The following is a 17,246-nucleotide window of genomic DNA, read 5'->3' as shown; positions in this document are numbered from 1 at the left end:
TTCTCAAATGCATTATTTTAAGTTCGAAAAATTGTGAAAATCGTTGACCGACCTATATGTTCGGCAAGATGAAGTGACAAGGTACAAATTAATGTAAGAAGTTATGTAAGCAGGTCGTAAACCGACCTTCAAAATAAGTCAGACCAAAACAAAATGTAAAAGTAACTTGGCGAAATCCCGATTATATAAAGTCGGAACTCATAAAGGAAAAGAACAAAAGTCTAGAAAAGACCGATCTACCTCGCCGATGTCGTTTCTAACTTAGCGAAAAATAGCATCGGAAGTTGTCAAAATAAAAATTTTTCAACTAAGATATGTTTCAAATGATGCAATCATTTATACCAAAAAATCACTACTAAAATGGTGGGGGAAGGTTTTTAAACAGAATCATAAAGTTATTAAAACTACAACTAGGGCAAAATAGAAATTGTTCAGACCTAACTAGTAGAAAGATTAAAGACCACTGATCGGGCCATTCAAACTACAAAAGTCGAAAGAAGCTACAAAGGATTGAGTTGTTCTCCTGTGACAGCATCCTCGACTTGATTGGAAGAGGTCAGGGTATATTCAGAGACCGACACCATGGAAATTGGATGAATTGGAGAAGGAAGGGGCTCGCCACCAGATTGAAGTTCAGGAACTTGAGAAGTCTGTCCGAGTTGTGCCCCCGAGGTCTTTGGATCGGGCACAGGGGTGTTCTCCTTGTCATCATCAGTAGCATGAACGATTTTTCCGTCCACCACTATATTGTCTGGGCTAATGAGGGATAGGTCCGCCTCAGGAGTAACAACTCGGAACTGAGCCTTCAGGTTTGCAACCATCTCGTCCATACCATCATCCACAAACTTTGCATACTTGACTCGGGCTTTGGTAACCTCATCCACCAAATCAAGCTTTTCCCTAGAAACCCGAGTATAACTCTCTTTGGCCTTCTTCTTCAAACCCTCTGACATAGCCAGAGCAGCCTCCGTCTGTTTTACTTTAGCTCAGGCTTTACTAAGGTCATAGAGTAACGATTCCCTCTCTCCCTCCAACTCCTTCTTGGACTCTTTCAAAGAGGCCACTTCAGCCTGCGAGGCAGCCAGGGAGCTCTGAGTGGCATTAAGAGGAGTCTTTTCCAACTCCCTAGCCAAGGCTGCGTAAATGCCAGCCGTCCAAACTCCATCTCGGGCCAAGAGGTGAAGGTGGCTTCTGATGGTTACATCATCCATGCTGATATAGCTATGTGAAATGATGTGCTTTTCACTCCAAGCAAGGTCGTCAAAACCCTGCTCATATATATACTCACCGATTCAGAGGTCTTGCATTTTTTGGGATTCGATTTGGACGTAGAAAGTGGTGAACGAGCTACTGGTTTTGCCGAGCTGGGAGGGGGAGGAGTCGGCTGAGAGGTCGGGTCAGGAATAACCTTTAGAGAGGTTGACGTGCCCAAGTCCGACTTCGAGGGCGAGGATAGGTCGATGGTTTCACCAGCTTCTTTCAACTGTATACTCCGTGCAACAACGTTCTTCCTAGTAGCTCAGAGTGTTTTCATGGAAGCCGACTTGGGAGCCATCTTTTTTGCAACACCCAAATGAGGGCACATTAGTCATGAACATAATTTTACAAGCAAAATCTATAAAAGGAAAAGAAAATTACCTATCTCAGACCGAAGCTGGCTCGGGTTCCCTAAATACCTTTCTGTATCCAAATAAAGAGTTCGGCCCTAAAACTCCTAAAACACTCCGACCACACCTTCTTCTACCTCCTCTAAGTCATATGAGTTATATTTGACTATCACAGAGTTTTCTTTCCAATACAAAGAAAAAATGGGCTTATCCTCATCATTCAGAAAAAAGGTCGGACACCCTCTACAGCTCGGATCTTAAAGAAATAATTTTTAAAGTCATGGAAGGACTCATAAAAAATAGCGAAAACTTTCCTATGCTAGATAGCACGGAAAGAGAGCCAACCTTGTTTTTTAGAGCTAAAAGATTTGGTGAGCACGAAAAGGTAAAAGAAGACTTTAAGAGAAGGTCAGACATCCAATTTCTAACAAAGAAGTTGGTATATTTTTAAGAAGCCCCAAGAATTGGGATGCAATTGGGTAGAGGCAACATTGCAAAATTTAAGAATCTCGGATTCAAACTTAGAAAAAGGAAAGGTAACCCCTAACTTCATAAAAAAATAATCATAGATATATATGAAATGTCATTCTGACCTATCAAGTCAGGGGAAACAGACCCTCTCCTCAGCGTTAGCAACAACAATTTCATAGTTCCTCTTATTCTCTAGACTTAAACATAACCTATGATGTCTACAAACGGCTTCGGCATATTCGTTGTCAATCACAGGGACAGGGACAAGAACAGTTAAATCTACCTATTTCAACTCGGACGAGACCTTATACGACAAACTACACCTACAATATAATAAAACAAAAATCAATCACTAAAAATTAGACAAAACAAGGCAAGTAATGAGAAGGTCGGGTCAATTTAAAACATCGCCACCAACATCTTGAATGTAAAACATAAGCAACACAAGCTTTCACATATTCAAAATAGGTCAGGTCAATTTCACAAAACCTTCCTGGAGCACAAACAATTATGTTATACCTCTCACATATAGAAATGAGGACCTCTCCTATACGGAAACAACATCATTTGGGGGCAATATAGAACCCCACGTTCAGAATCACAGCAACAGTAAAAGAGAGCGAAGCAAAACTCCAATCTTTCAACAACCCAAATCAAATTCCCAAAATGCTCCCAGAATGCGAAACCCCAAATTCAAAGTTGCAAATCACAAGAAACATTTCAAAACTTCAAAACTAACATTCATTCAAACACGGATACTACCAAGAACGTAGAAATAAAACAGAATTCGAGAAAAGTTAGAGTAAGGGACCAACCTTAAAAGAGCGCAAAAGCAAAGAGCACTTCATACGAAAACACATGATCAATCCTCTCCAACAGAATGAAATAAGACCTTCTAAAAGCTCAAGATAAAGAAATCTTGAAATGGGAAACAGTTACACAAACGAAGAATGGAGAAAGAAGAAGAGAAAGAGACGAACGTATGATGAAAATAGAAAAAGGAAAAAGGAGGAAAATGAAATATTTATAAGACACTAGGAGTAAAAGTGACATTTTGCACCCCTCATTAATGACGCGCACGGATCCCAAAAAAATTGTGACGTAATGCACATCGTGTCATTATGCGACTCAACATTTTCAAAAATTTTAAAAAAACACGTCGAGTACCCGACCTCTTGAAGGCGGTATACCCGTAAGGAAACTAAGTTCACAAATGCTCGAACTTGACCTCATAAAAACTCGATCTCAATAAGGGACACTATTTATACCTTAACCCAAAGACATTAAGTCAGGCCCAAAAAGAATAAAAAGCCAACCCAAAAAGGTGGCCTCCTTTACTTACCCGACCTCCTAGAGGTCGGTCATGACAAAGGAAGTTCTACCCTACTTATCTGAACAAGCAACTGATTCTTGAAATATCTCTTACAATTTCTCTCTTTTATTTAAAAGGGAGATCTCAACAAATTCTCAAAAATAAGGGAACGGTTATCCACCATCAAAGGTGGAACTATACTAAAAAGGTGGTTATTTCTCTACTATAAATACAATGACCCACTCAAATATATTCAAAACCCAATCTACTAAAAATTTGCTTAAAGTCCTAGCTAACTTAAACATTTGGGTCTTGATGCCAGGGCATCTAGGCCAGTTTCACTGACCTTTTCTTTACTGTTTTAGGGTAGTTTCATGCATTTTTTTAGTGAATAAGGTAAGTTTTGGATGAAAATACACCTACACCTTGATTCAAGCAACTATTGTGAATTTTACATGATTTCATGAGGATTTTGCAAGGATTGAATGACAAATTGATGATGCATAATCTCATGACTTGGGCTAGAGCTTTGATGCACTTTATTTGCTTGATTTCAGGACAAAGGAAGCAAGAAAGAACCACGTTAGTAGCCACGTTAATTTAATTAACGTGACCACTAACGTGGAATGGGGACAAGCTTGCAATGTTAATGAGAAAGGTGGTCGACAATAACGCCTGCGAAGCCATCTAAACCCACGTTAATTGCCACGTTAACTACATTAACGTGGTAGTTAACGTGGAGATAAAGAGAGCTCCAGCGTTAGTGGTAAACGTGAACACCACTAACGCTCCAAAAGTTGGCAATTGGCCACGTTAAGAGTCACGTTAACTTAGTTAATGTGAACTCTATCGTGGAAAGGTAGACAATGCCAACGTTAGTGACAATCACCTTTGTCACTAACGTTGGATCAAGCTAGCATTACCCACGTTAGTGGTCACGTTAAGACCACTAACGTGAAAGTTAACGTGGAGCTAAGATTGATGAGCCAACGTTAGTGACACTCACCTTTGTCACTAACGTTGGAGATGACATTCACTACCACGTTAGTGGCCACGTTAACCTAGTTAACGTGAACTCTAACGTGGGGATGATGGGCGTTTGGAGCGTTAGTGACAAAGGTAAGTGTCACTAACGCTCTCGAAGATAGGCATACCCACGTTAAGAGTCACGTTAGTTATACTAACGTGAACTCTAACGTAGGAAAAGAGGGGCACAAGGCAATGTTATTGAAAAAGGTGATTCCCAATAACGCTTGCGAAGGATCATAAGGCAACGTTAGTGGTCACGTTAGTGCCACTAACGTTGAAGTTAACGTGAACTATATGGGGTTGGAACGTTAGTGAAAAAGGTGACTACCACTAACGTTCTCGAACCCACAATTTCACTTAACGTTAACATCACTAACGCCCATGCCTAAGTCACACTTTTCTGCAAGCTGAGCCCACTAAAGATTGTAACTGCTTCAACTCAAGATCTAAGGCCCACATCCAAGACTTGAAGAACTCACTAGAAGATCAAGAAAAGTAGTATATATAGGAGTAGTTTTGAACTATAGAGAAGCTTTTGGCACTTTGGAGAACTACCCAATGTATATTTACTTTTCTGTATTTTCTAATTAAGCATGTATTCTTTTCTGCCATTTTCCATTTCCAGAGCTATGAACAACTAAACCCCTTTAATTGGGTTAGGGAGCTCTATTGTAATTTGATGGATCAATTATAGTTTTCATTCTTCTTCTTCTTTCTTCTCTTTTGATTTACTAGAAAGCTTTCGATCTTAATTCAATTGGTTAGTTGTCTTAGAAAAGAAATTCTCCATAATTGGATCTCCTTTGAGCCTTGAAAAAGGAATGATGAGATCATGCTAGAAATGCTTTCTCATGTTGGACCAAATTGGGGTCTGGACGGATATAATGACATGTAATCCTCCCAACACTTTGATTTGGAAATACATGTGGTATAATCAGTGACCACACTTCATCTCTTCCCATGAGCAATTAAATCAAGGAATTGGGCAATTGTTCAAGCTTAGAGAGATTGGGTTGCCAAGGAATTGGAACCGAATCACTTAAGATTGTCAAGGAGATCAATAGATGCTTTGATTGAGGAAGAGATGAAAATGAATTTGATCCGGAGAATACAACATCTCCTGAGCCCAATGAATTTCCCATCTATAATCATACACATTCTCTTTACTTTCTGCCATTTATTTCTATGTTCATCTCCCCGATTTCCCATTTAAGATTTTGCATTTTATTTCCTTGAATTTACTTTTCCACCATTTAAATTCCTGCAACATCAACTACACTATGTTTAGCTCAACTAGCATATTCTTCCAACTAAAGTTGCTTGACCAATCAATCCCTGTGGGATTCGACCTCACTCTATTGTGAGTTTTTACTTGACGACAATTCGATATACTTGTCGAAGGAAAAATTGTTGAGAGACAAGTTTTCGTACATCAGGTCTCTTGTAGGTATCACCTCCCACCTTCTCACGAGAAACTCAGACGACGACACCTCAACAGCAGCACAAGTCGGACGCTACCTCAAAAGGAGTTTGGACCTCATGTTTAGGTTCAAATCATCGTTTTAGGTAACTCCTATAACACTAGCCATAATTATTTTTTGTTATATTAGATAATTTAATTAGATGTAATTAATAAAAAAATTTGGATATGTAACATTATTCTTAAATCATATCTTATCGTATGAGTTTTCATAACTCATCGAAATTTATGATTTATACTTAAAAATATTAAATATTTATTACTTTCATTAATCTTGTATTTTTTTTTGGTGACTTATTAATCTTGTATTTATTATCACAGAGATAGTAGTAGAAATTTTTTGTGAGAAAAAAAAATCTCGTTTGATAAAACTTTAATACGTATCTTATATGCATTCGAGATAAAAAAAAATGTAATTTATAAGTATATTTGTCTCCACGGTAAATGAGAGAACTCATCCTATAACATCCCTTGAAAAGAGGGTTTCTTCAATAGTGGATTTCCGACGTGGCTTGCTCCTGGTTAATTCCTACTTCTCCCATCCTATTCTATCCTATAACATACGAAAATACATAGATAAATACATACATGGATGGATTATTATAATGCAATCTTCCCATACATACATTGTTTATTTCATTGAAACGGCTATGCCCCTTTACATTCATGACACCATACCTCATGTACTAACCATGCCATCCTAATCATCATGTTATTTTGTCCTTATTCACTTTTAATCTTTTGAAGAGATACATGCCTCGAGAAATGAATCCCCCTGTCCTCCTCACGCCATTCTAGATGTGTTGATTTCCAAAATGAAGAACATGCTCCCAAGGCTTATATGTGTCGTTTAATGAGTCAATAAAAGGGCACTTCACAATCTTGGTACCTCCATGGCTCCATCCTATCCTATGCTCATTGTTATAAGAATATCAATCCACTTTTTTTCGTCTCTCATTAAGTTGGTCATCTCAGGCCGTCTCTCTTATTCCATCTCTATTACAGTACATTACATTACATTTCTTGAGCTCCAAAGCTAAAGCAAACCGTTACATACCTTCTATTTTGTTGTGGTTCACCGGTTCTGCAGCTACTACAAATCCGCATTAGAGGGTCGACATGGCTGCATCCAACTTCCACGACCAAGGGCGTTATTTCTATATGGAGATCAACCCGGACCTGGTAAGGAAATAGTTAGCCCGATATTCAGTTGATAGCGTACCCATCAATAGGCCTGATTATTTATCCATACATCAAAGTTCATCTGTCTTCTAACATTTAAAAAGCATCTTGCAGGACATGGGTGAGATCCCTTCCATCTTCTTCAGGAGATTCAAGGGCGGGCTTCCAAACTTCATGACTTTCTATGATTTTGCTGGAAATGAGGTTGATGTTGTTATTGAGAAGTGTCACCGCACTGCTATTATTGTTGCTGGTTACAACAGCTTAGTCACACTCTATGGCCTCAAAGAAGGTGGTTGGCTCAAGGTGTGCTACGTTGGTAGGGAGAAATTTCTCATTATCGAAGTAAAAGACCACAATATGGTGGCCAAAGGTCTCTGCTTTCCACCCCTCAAGCTAAGGGTGGACATCAAACCTACCATTGCTATTGATGAAACTATATCACTCTCCGAAGACACCTCAGCGGCAAGCCCACTCAACCAGGATACGGTTTCATCCAAGCTAGGAGAATCACCCCAAGTTGTGCATAATGAAGCAAGCTTGCACCCTAATTCAAATTTTGTGCTGCAAAGTGGTCATTTTATAACTCACTCTGTTTTCAATGTCTCAAATCCTGTTGAACCCAATGCTTACTCAGGGATGGAGGCTGCATATAATAACACAACGATTTCATCTTCTGATGATGCTGTAGCTCAGCCACCTCACGATCCAATCAAACAAGTGCTTTCAATGGCGGTCTTCCCTGCTCCTCCCCAGATAAATGGGCCCCTCCTTCCATCTATATTACCAACCTCTAATCCTGACACATCAAATATCAGTGTTGGTGATCTTAACTGTGCTGCACCCATCTCACCCAATCTGAACAGCCCCCCTCCGCCAGATCCGAACCTCAACGTATCGCCTCCGGATTCTCTCCCTGGGGAAGAGCTCTATAGCATAGTGAGGGTTATAACTGAATACCAGTCCAAACACTACTCATTGGTAAGTTTTAGATCTGCATCATGTTAACATTTATTTTCTTTAGTTCTCCATGTTTCTCTTACGGAGACTAAATCTAAATTGGAAGTTTATCTGACTGCAGCTTATTCCTTCGGCTTTTGCGACCCAAGCATTTCCTTCCAGGCTTGACTTCATTCATATTCGTCAATTGCATAAGCCACCTATACTCATGAAGCTTCGTTGGAGGAGTCCTAGATCATCTGAGGCATTCGTTACTAGGGGTTGGCGTAAATTTTCCATTGCCAATGGTCTTAGGTGCGGCAGTGTTCTGCGTCTCAGTGTCCCCGTGCAAGATGAGACCACCATGTTCGTTACTATTCTACGTATCTAGGGATGTGTCTCAGTTCATGTTTGTTTTGGATCAGTTTCCCACTTGCAAACAGCTGTTTATGTCTTTGGTTTAGTTGTAAACAAACTGGTTATTTTGGTGTAATTGAAAGTTATTAATCCCAGTTCTAAAAAGGCGTTTTGTTATGTCCCAAACCCATTTGGCCAAATATATTTCCTACCGGACGTCGTTATTTGGTTTTGAATCTCCAGTATTAATTTCTATCAATTAATTTTCCAGTTTCAATTTATCATCTAATATAACTATAAAATAAAAAAACAAAATGTTACAAAATCTTACAGTAGTATTCTTTAAATTTACCATTCTTTTGTTCAAGATAGTTAATTTACTGCAATCAGATATTCTATGAGCAATTTTTCCCATCCTTAAATCAAGTTCTTATGATTAGATTAAATTGTACGGAGTCAAATTAGTAAAGTTTTATGTTAAAAATTCTTATGATTAAGTCAAGATATGATTAGAATTATCTAGATTCTATACATGGTTAATGGAGTTAGCCTAATTAACTATACTTTGGAAAAAGTGAAGGTTTAAACCTTATATGAGTTACCACATAGAATAAAGTTTTCAAACTTTATATATTCACTCTACATAGAAGAAATACATGTAGTGCTCAAACTTCAAATGCAGATAAATAATAAATATCTTACAAACGTGAGATATTCATAAGCATAGAAGGAAATGACAATGGTGTCCAACGATGTTGAGTCAGAATGCAATTAGTATTAGTATAGACATTAAAACATGGAAGGTTACCTAAGTCATAAGTGCAATAATATGATTCTTAAATAGCCATGTTGAGACGGGAAGAATTTGTGGACTGAGGTAGATAACAACTTATGATAACCAAGCCTGTGCCATGTTAATGCGGACAAAACACCATGCACGCCTCAAATAATAACAATAGACGACAAGAGCCCTCAACTTTATGTACATTCAGATCAGGCACGAAACGTCAATGCTGAGTTCTTCTCTCTGGGTCTTTACAACCACACATTGATTCAACCATACTCTTCTAATCTAATATTTACACTGCACTGTTTTAGATTTACATGGTTGACATGGTTTCAATTATTATGTTACGAACTCTTCCTCAAATGGCGGCATGCATGGTTACGGTAACATGCACAACTTTGTCCTCTTTCGTTTGACTCCTTTTGCAACAAGGTTCGTGCCTTCCGTTTGTGTCACACTCCTCGCTTCTATAAATTAACCACTCCGGTTCGTTTTATCAACGTCCTCCTTTCCCCACTTATACCAATCTCTCTTGCTTTTCGGCCTCCCTGCAAATTGCAACAAACATCATGGCTAGCACCTTCAACAATGTCAAGGACATTGATGCATCCCATGACAACTTGAGCTATAGGATCAAGGTGCGTGTGATTAAGATTTGGACTCTATCTACGGCTGAGCAGAAATTTCAAAAGCCAATGCTGGAGCTGGTGGTCATGGATAATCAGGTAAGCTACCAACACTGAGACCTCAATTGTGATCAATAACATTAATTTATATGGTGTATGTGTTACAATAATCATGCAACTATTTTCACATAGGGAGATCGGATCCAATGTTCAATTCGAAACCCTCATAGGAGGTTATTTGAGACCGATCTTACCGAGGGGAAAATATACACTATCTCCAATTTTTCAGTTGCTCAGAATGACCTCAAGTACAAAGCCACCAATCATGTTAGCAGAATATATTTTAAGAGAGATACCCAACTTAGGGTGGTTCAGGATCCTCTATTCCCTACACATATTTTTCGTTTTGTGCCCAATGAAGTAATACTTAACCACACCAATGCTCAGTCCCATTTAATTGGTATGAAGCTCCTAATATGTTGTCTCCTTTTTCCTATATCAAAATCAATCCTGAATTATTACTCACGTATTTATTTTTTAGATGTAATTGGGCTCCTCACTGCTAAGGGTGACATTATTGAATTCACAAAGAATGGAAAGAAGTCCATCTACATTGTCATAGAACTTGATGACCTGAGGTTAGTAGAACGTTCTTACCTGTCCAATTTTTTTAAAAACATATAATTTTGTGCAACTTTGTTTCATGTATATTGACTAATCGACTGATTTTTGAACTAATTAACTGTTAAATGTGTCTACAGGGAAAATGGTACCATTCGATGTACTTTGTGGGAAGAATTTGCAACTAAATTGGTAAAGCATATAGAAGAGCAACCAACCTCAGAGTATATACTTATTATACAATTTGCGAAGTTTAACCTATTCAAAGGTTCGTCACGTATTGATTCTGAATTCTTCTGTGTCAAGTAACATACTTTAAGCCTATCCTGGACATCTAATTAGATTTACAGTATATATATGATTGAGTTAATCTTGGTTCAGCCAAGAGACCCATAACAAAATAAAAAGAATGCATAATTAAAAATTTACAAGCAAAGATGTTAATATCTTTTATCACAATGAAGAAAATGTACAAGTTCAAAGTATACTATGTATCAGAATTTCCTCATTTTATGTAACTACGGTAAACAATGAATAAAATAATGAATTTAATGAAATCTATCTGATTTAATTAAATTTAATGAAATCTATATAATTTAATTTAATTTAATGAACAAAATATTTAATTTCATGAAACGTTTCTCATTTTATATCCTTTTTTTGGTTTATACTAAATTTAATGGACACTTCTATCTACTTTGGATTTGTATATACTACTAGAGAAGTCCCAATGCATCTCACGGATATGATAAATTTAATGAAAAATATTTATTACTAAAATATTAGTAGATTAAGTACTTAATATAAACTTTTTATATTAAATTAGATCATAAGAATAAAAATATGTAGCACTGGGTTATCATATCTTAATTATGATATATTCTTTATTAACTATTCTATTTATAATCCTGCAGAATAAGTAACTTATTCTAAAGGCAACAATTGAAATCAGCATTAACATAACTATATTTTCATTTTTTTTTTGCTTAATGTATTTCATATAAGTTAAAATGGAAGGCCTTTTTTTTCCTCGGGCCTCAACAATTCAATTCTCTAATACTAGATGTTATCTACCAAAACAACAAGCAAGTGGTATTTTTTTGTTTAAAAAACATGACGAAACCCAAACCCCAAAAAAACCAAATGATGCAACTGCCCTAACCTAGCTGTATTAGACAAACCTGCATTGATTCAATTGAACTTCAGTGCGTTGTGCGTGCTGTGAGCAACACATTTGTTTCTCTATTCGAGATTCACTTCTTATTCTAAGGACAAAATTCCCATACCATGTTTTATCCTCATAATTATCTAGCACGGCCATTAGAGAAAATCATGGCAAGTGGCAACCCTACTCGGCGCCACAACACTCAGGCCATGTCAATCACCACGGATGGCAACAGCTTGAACCTAGACCGGTGGATGTGACAAGAGAACATGGCACAAATACGGGGAAGGATTTGCCGTGGATCATTCATGGGAGTTGGGTTTCTCATCCTTAATTTAAAGAAAAAAATTAATTGTTATAGGTTATGGTCCTTTCAAGTGAAAGCCATCTCACTGTTCCGGAGATATTTCAAGGCTCAATTTCAATGCATTATATGTAGTCCTGAGATGGCAGAAGTTCTTATTCGCTGACTTGATTGTACACAGGTACAATGGGTATATCAAACACCAACTACAATTCCATTCTGCACATCAACGGTGATTTTCAAGAGGTCAAGGATTTTCGCAAGAGGTATTTTAATTTCGGACTCATACCTTATTTTACCAGTGAGTAGCTCGACATGTATACAACTTTCACATATTGTATACTGGTACACTTCCAGTGTCATAATATCAGGTGTACCTGCTGCAACTCAAGTTTCTCAAATACCGGGAGAGCCGACATATTCACTCGAAGAGGACCTACTTAACCATTCCATTTATAAGCCCATCTCCGAGCTGAAGGATTCAATTGAGGTGCACATGCATTCAATCATTGTTGTCTCCAGACCCTGGTTTCAGTTATATATAATAAATATCATAAATTGATATATGTAATGAATTGCTAGATTATTAGATTACTAGATTAATATAACCAAACATGCAGAATGGGCTCTTTGTCACTATTGGCACGGTTATATCCATTGATCCTAAGAATGGGTGGTGGTACAAGAGTTGCAAGCATTGCTTCCATTCTTTACAAGAAGCCGAGAACTCATACCACTGTGCTAGGTGTGAGACATACCCATCGTCTCACACTCCAAGGTATATCTTATCATAATTTGTTTACATGTTCTGCATTAATGTCCTACTTTCTATCTGGATACGAGTCATGTTATGGTATGCAGGTTTAGCATAAACATGCGAGTTGCTGATGAGACCGATACGGCTTCTTTCCTACTGTACGATAAGGAGGCGTCCAAATTCCTTGGTATATCCGCATCCGATCTCAGACTCACACAACTAACCAGGGTATTATGCATTTTTCCCGGCTTTGAATCTTCTTTATCACACACTTTCTTGAAGCCATTGTAATTTCTGTTTTGCATCTGTAGGGTGGAGTTAACGAGGAATATCCAACAGAGCTTAACTCACTGATGGGAAAGAAATTTCTATTCAAAGTATCTGTGAAAATGGAAGATCTTAATGCATTCCAACCATGTAGGATAATTGTCACTAAGCTCTGTGCAGACAACTCTGTTATCACAAAATTTACTGTGAAGACTAGCTTTGACGAGGTTACAAAATCCTCCTAATCTTCCGTGTTTGTCTTTGTATTTGAGTTGTTTGTTTAATTTGCCTATGCCATGCAGCACAATATGGGTATGGAGAACTCTGAACTGCTGAGCATGAACACTGACTCTGCTCACACCCCAAAGGTATAAATGCAGAACAAATATTTCTCTACAGCTGTTATACATACATCGTGTTTAAAACATGTGTTATAGCAACCCCTTTGGATTTTCAGGGTACAACCTCTCCCTCTGTTGAGACTTTATCCCAGGGAACAAATGATGGATTCTCAACTCCAAATGATAAAATTATCACTGGTGGGTGGTCTAAGAAGCTGATCGACGTGTACCCCGATTCTGCCGGTGCTTCATCATCATCCAAATGCAGGAAAGTGACAGAGGGTGCCACTGCAACCATTGTCGAGATTCATGATGAGTAGTGTCATTGCTATGTAATAAACTAATCTAGGTCTTAGCGGTTGCACCGACGGACCAGATTGTGTGTCTAATATATAATGATTACCTAAGTTTTGTCGTTGGATCTTCTGTATCCAGCTTTGTGGTTTGTCTTATGCTATGTCATTAGCTTGAATAATGTATGGTTGACTTATACCAACCATTAATGTTTTTGGTTGGCTTGGTGTGTGTCTATGTAGTCGAAGCAGACGTGATCTCCATGAGACCGTTTTGCTTCTTATGTCTTCATTTCAAGTTCAATGAAATCAGTCTATTTTACTACATGACATCAGATTTTGGATCACATAATGCAATTTACTAATTCAATACAAACCCAGTTGTATACTAATCAGCTTAGTCTATAGTTATAATGAAAAGAGATTAAGAAGATAATTTTTCTTTAAAATTTTAGTTTAAAAACTAATTTAATATGTAATTTTACGCATTTATATTCTTATATAAATTTGTTAATTTTTTGTATAAGATATTTTTTGCAAAGTTTTCACTTTAGTTTACAATTCACATATCATATATTTATTGTAATTAAACCGTTATCTTAATCTTAATTTTTCTGTTTTTACAATTTTCTTAAAAATTAAATTAGATAATTTTATTACTAAGACCTAACTTAAAATAAAAATTCTATCTTTAATTAGCTATCCTAACAATAGCTTAATATTACCTGATTTTTATTAAAATTATGATACCCGTACACCGCACGGGGCACTTCAAGTTCAAAACACCCCCAGTGGCACAATAATCAACTTATGCTATAGGTATAATGTATCAATTACAAAATACATTGTGTGCGAACGTGGCTATCCTTTCCATCCCTTATTCAATGGAGTGGCGGTGACATGTCACAATTTCAAACGTGCACAAATTGTGTTAATCCTACCACTTTGCATACCTTTAGCAAGTTAAAATCTAAATGACAAATTAGTGATAATAAACTGCTGGGAAATTTTAAGATGCTACTAAGTTGAGAACTCTTGATAAGTTGCCATGTGGATTGGATCTTAGTTATACAAAAAACACGTGTACATTTACTTCATGCTTCTACTCTAATAGATGGAGGTGAAATTTTGATTATTAGATGAAACAAAATTGAACCATGTACTGGCATCAAACCTCATAATTTGTCGCCACACACCCCTCTCTCATTATACCTATAGCTTCATAGGAAACCGAACCCCAAACTCTTCTCAATTACTCTGCCCCACCAAACTTGGCTTTATCGTCCCATCCCTTTCCTTTATATAGTGCACATTGCATTGTCTTATAAGTACTTATCTCATCATCTTCAGTACCCATTGCTTGCTCTGATCAAGATCATTACATTTCTAATATCATGATGGCCATAGAGAAGAGGCTCATTCCATCCGACTTTGATGATGACCGGATTTTTTATCTACACGTTGACCCTCTTGCTGTAAGTCATCGCCAACTATCTTCTTTACTTACTCCAATTAGTACAAATCCATGGAGATCAGTCCATCTTGCTTTGTTTTGTAGACTAAATTCTGTTTCTTCACTCCACAGATCATACATGAGCTGCCATCCCTCTTCTATAGGAAATATAGACCCCTCCTTGGTGAAAGGATGATTGTGATGGACCTCAACAACACCCCCATAGAGCTTTCTCTATGCAAAGGTAACTCTTCCGGCTATATTGTACATGGTTTTGAAAACCTGGTCAATTGCTTTGGTCTTTCATCAAGAGGGTGGATAAAAATAATGTTTGTAGGCGAAGATGTCTTTGTTGTGATGAAGGTCAAAGACAGCTTCATGGCTACCAAGGAACTTTCTTATCCATCTCCTAAGTTAGCTAGCAACTATTATCATGTGACACATAAATCTACATCAAGAGCGGTACCTCTGGAGTTTTGTCGGCCAATTATTTTCAACCCAACCCACCAAGAAAATGCCACAAAAAAACTACCCACCCAAAATAGCCATACACAAGGACCATGCCAGTACCCTATTGCAACAACTCCTCAAACTGCTTCTTTTGATTACCCTTCTGAAATCGAAACCAGCTCTAATGAAACATATTGTCTTGACCACTATCAGAAGCATGGATATTTGAATCAGCCCCCTCTACCTGATGAAACTTTACCAACCGGTGAGTTAAGGAACGACTCGGTCATTCTTCCAACTAGAATACTCAACAACCTCTCTCAGGCACAGACATCACCTTTGCCAGCTGGATACGTCTCCTTAGAAGAGAATGTGATCCTTAACAATCCTACTTCCCTCTTGGTTAAAAGACAGAGATCATCACCTCAGAATGCAGATGAAACTAACATTCCACCACCTGTGATGCCTGCTCCCATCATCCCTACAACGAGATCATATCGGATGTACACCTGCATGAAGCTTCTGACCTCAAACCAAGTGGATAACAGTTCCCTGGTAAGTATGCCATCCATTTATCTGTAAATATCATAGTTTACATAAACGAAGAAAAGTTTAATTAACATGCTACTCATGCATCTATTCATACATGAATGAACAGATACTACCCTTGCGATTTGCCCAAAATGCATTCCCTTCAAGGTATAACAATGTCAAAGTTATACTACACAATGGATGTTGCTATCGGTTGGGATTGAGGTGGAACAACTCCAGGAAGGGGCAGGTATATCTGACTAGAGGTTGGAAGAGTCTTGCAAGGAACAATGGGTTTAGGAGTGGTACTGTCCTGAAATTCCATGTCTCACCCGCAGATGAAACCACAATGCATGTCCAAGTCCTGAAGTTATGAAGCATCTTTATCATTAGTCATCTACCTATCCTACTATGTATCTTTATCATTAGTCATCTACCTATCCTAATATGTAGTTTGTTCGTGCTATTTTGTATTCTAAATCTTAACTTATGCATTATGTTCTCTTAACTCTAATGTAATGGAATTTGTTAAGTAATTGCCCAAATGTGTCAAAAAACTTATAATCCATGCTGATTCTTCACTGACGTACACATGATAGCATGCCAAACAGCCTTCGATTAATTTGTGATTCACCACCTATTAACCCCAACAGATAAACTCAGCAAGTATTCCACGTTAACATCAACCTAATCTTACCTCATCATGCTGTCTAATAGCACCCTCAGGGTTAAGTTTTTAACAAATACAACATTGAAATTCTCACATACAATCAGGGAGTTAATATGGAAAACTAATTAGTAACCATCATCTCTACAATCAACCTGCGCAAGATAAGACATATATTTATTTATTTATTTTATTTTTCCGAGTGAATATGACATGTATGTGTCTGCCTTGCACTAATTGAGTCTAGAAATATATTTGCAGCATGTTAATAAATAATGGTTATAAACTCAAGCCTTCTATAAAAGAAGTCCATACAATGTTTACCTACACACCAGTGAAGATTTCTATCTTATACCATACAGATACATTTTTTTATCTCATACATGGCCATTAGTTTGTCGTTTTCCTTCCACCGAATGCTGTACTAATCTCTAATTACATTGTCAACAGTTGGCAGCCTTAACTCAAAAGTCATGATTATTTTCTCTAATCTCTAATTACAATGTCCAGAGTTTGCAGCCTTAACTCGAGTCATGATTATTTTTTCTTCCAAGCCGCCTGTGGGAATTGTGTAGCAGGCTGCCACCGATTTCAGACCGTTCCTTCG

At 37.5% G+C, this 17,246-nt stretch overlaps 1 protein-coding gene across 1 annotated transcript; it reads left to right on the top strand.

The window, feature by feature from the left end:
- The first annotated feature begins 9,733 nt into the window (after positions 1 to 9,733).
- Positions 9,734 to 13,565, top strand: LOC130975604 (uncharacterized). The gene is made up of 11 exons (XM_057900373.1): positions 9,734 to 9,889; positions 9,983 to 10,250; positions 10,332 to 10,428; positions 10,552 to 10,679; positions 12,062 to 12,146; positions 12,238 to 12,370; positions 12,501 to 12,658; positions 12,742 to 12,865; positions 12,949 to 13,131; positions 13,207 to 13,272; positions 13,362 to 13,565. Exons 1-11 carry the CDS (start codon positions 9,734 to 9,736, stop codon positions 13,563 to 13,565), a joined length of 1,602 nt encoding a protein of 533 aa, XP_057756356.1.
- Positions 13,566 to 17,246: the final 3,681 nt, after the last annotated feature.

The sequence above is a fragment of the Arachis stenosperma genome, chromosome 4, assembly GCF_014773155.1.
Source record: "Arachis stenosperma cultivar V10309 chromosome 4, arast.V10309.gnm1.PFL2, whole genome shotgun sequence".
NCBI lineage: Eukaryota > Viridiplantae > Streptophyta > Magnoliopsida > Fabales > Fabaceae > Arachis > Arachis stenosperma.
This window is presented reverse-complemented; position numbering and strand designations above follow the sequence as displayed.

Coding starts and splice junctions, on each gene's coding strand:
- LOC130975604 (XM_057900373.1), top strand. CDS start 9,734: ATGGCTAGCACCTTCAACAATGTCAAGGACATTGATGCATCCCATGAC. Junction 13,132..13,206: donor TGAAGACTAGCTTTGACGAG/GTTACAAAATCC, acceptor TATGCCATGCAG/CACAATATGGGTATGGAGAA. Junction 13,273..13,361: donor ACTCTGCTCACACCCCAAAG/GTATAAATGCAG, acceptor TTGGATTTTCAG/GGTACAACCTCTCCCTCTGT.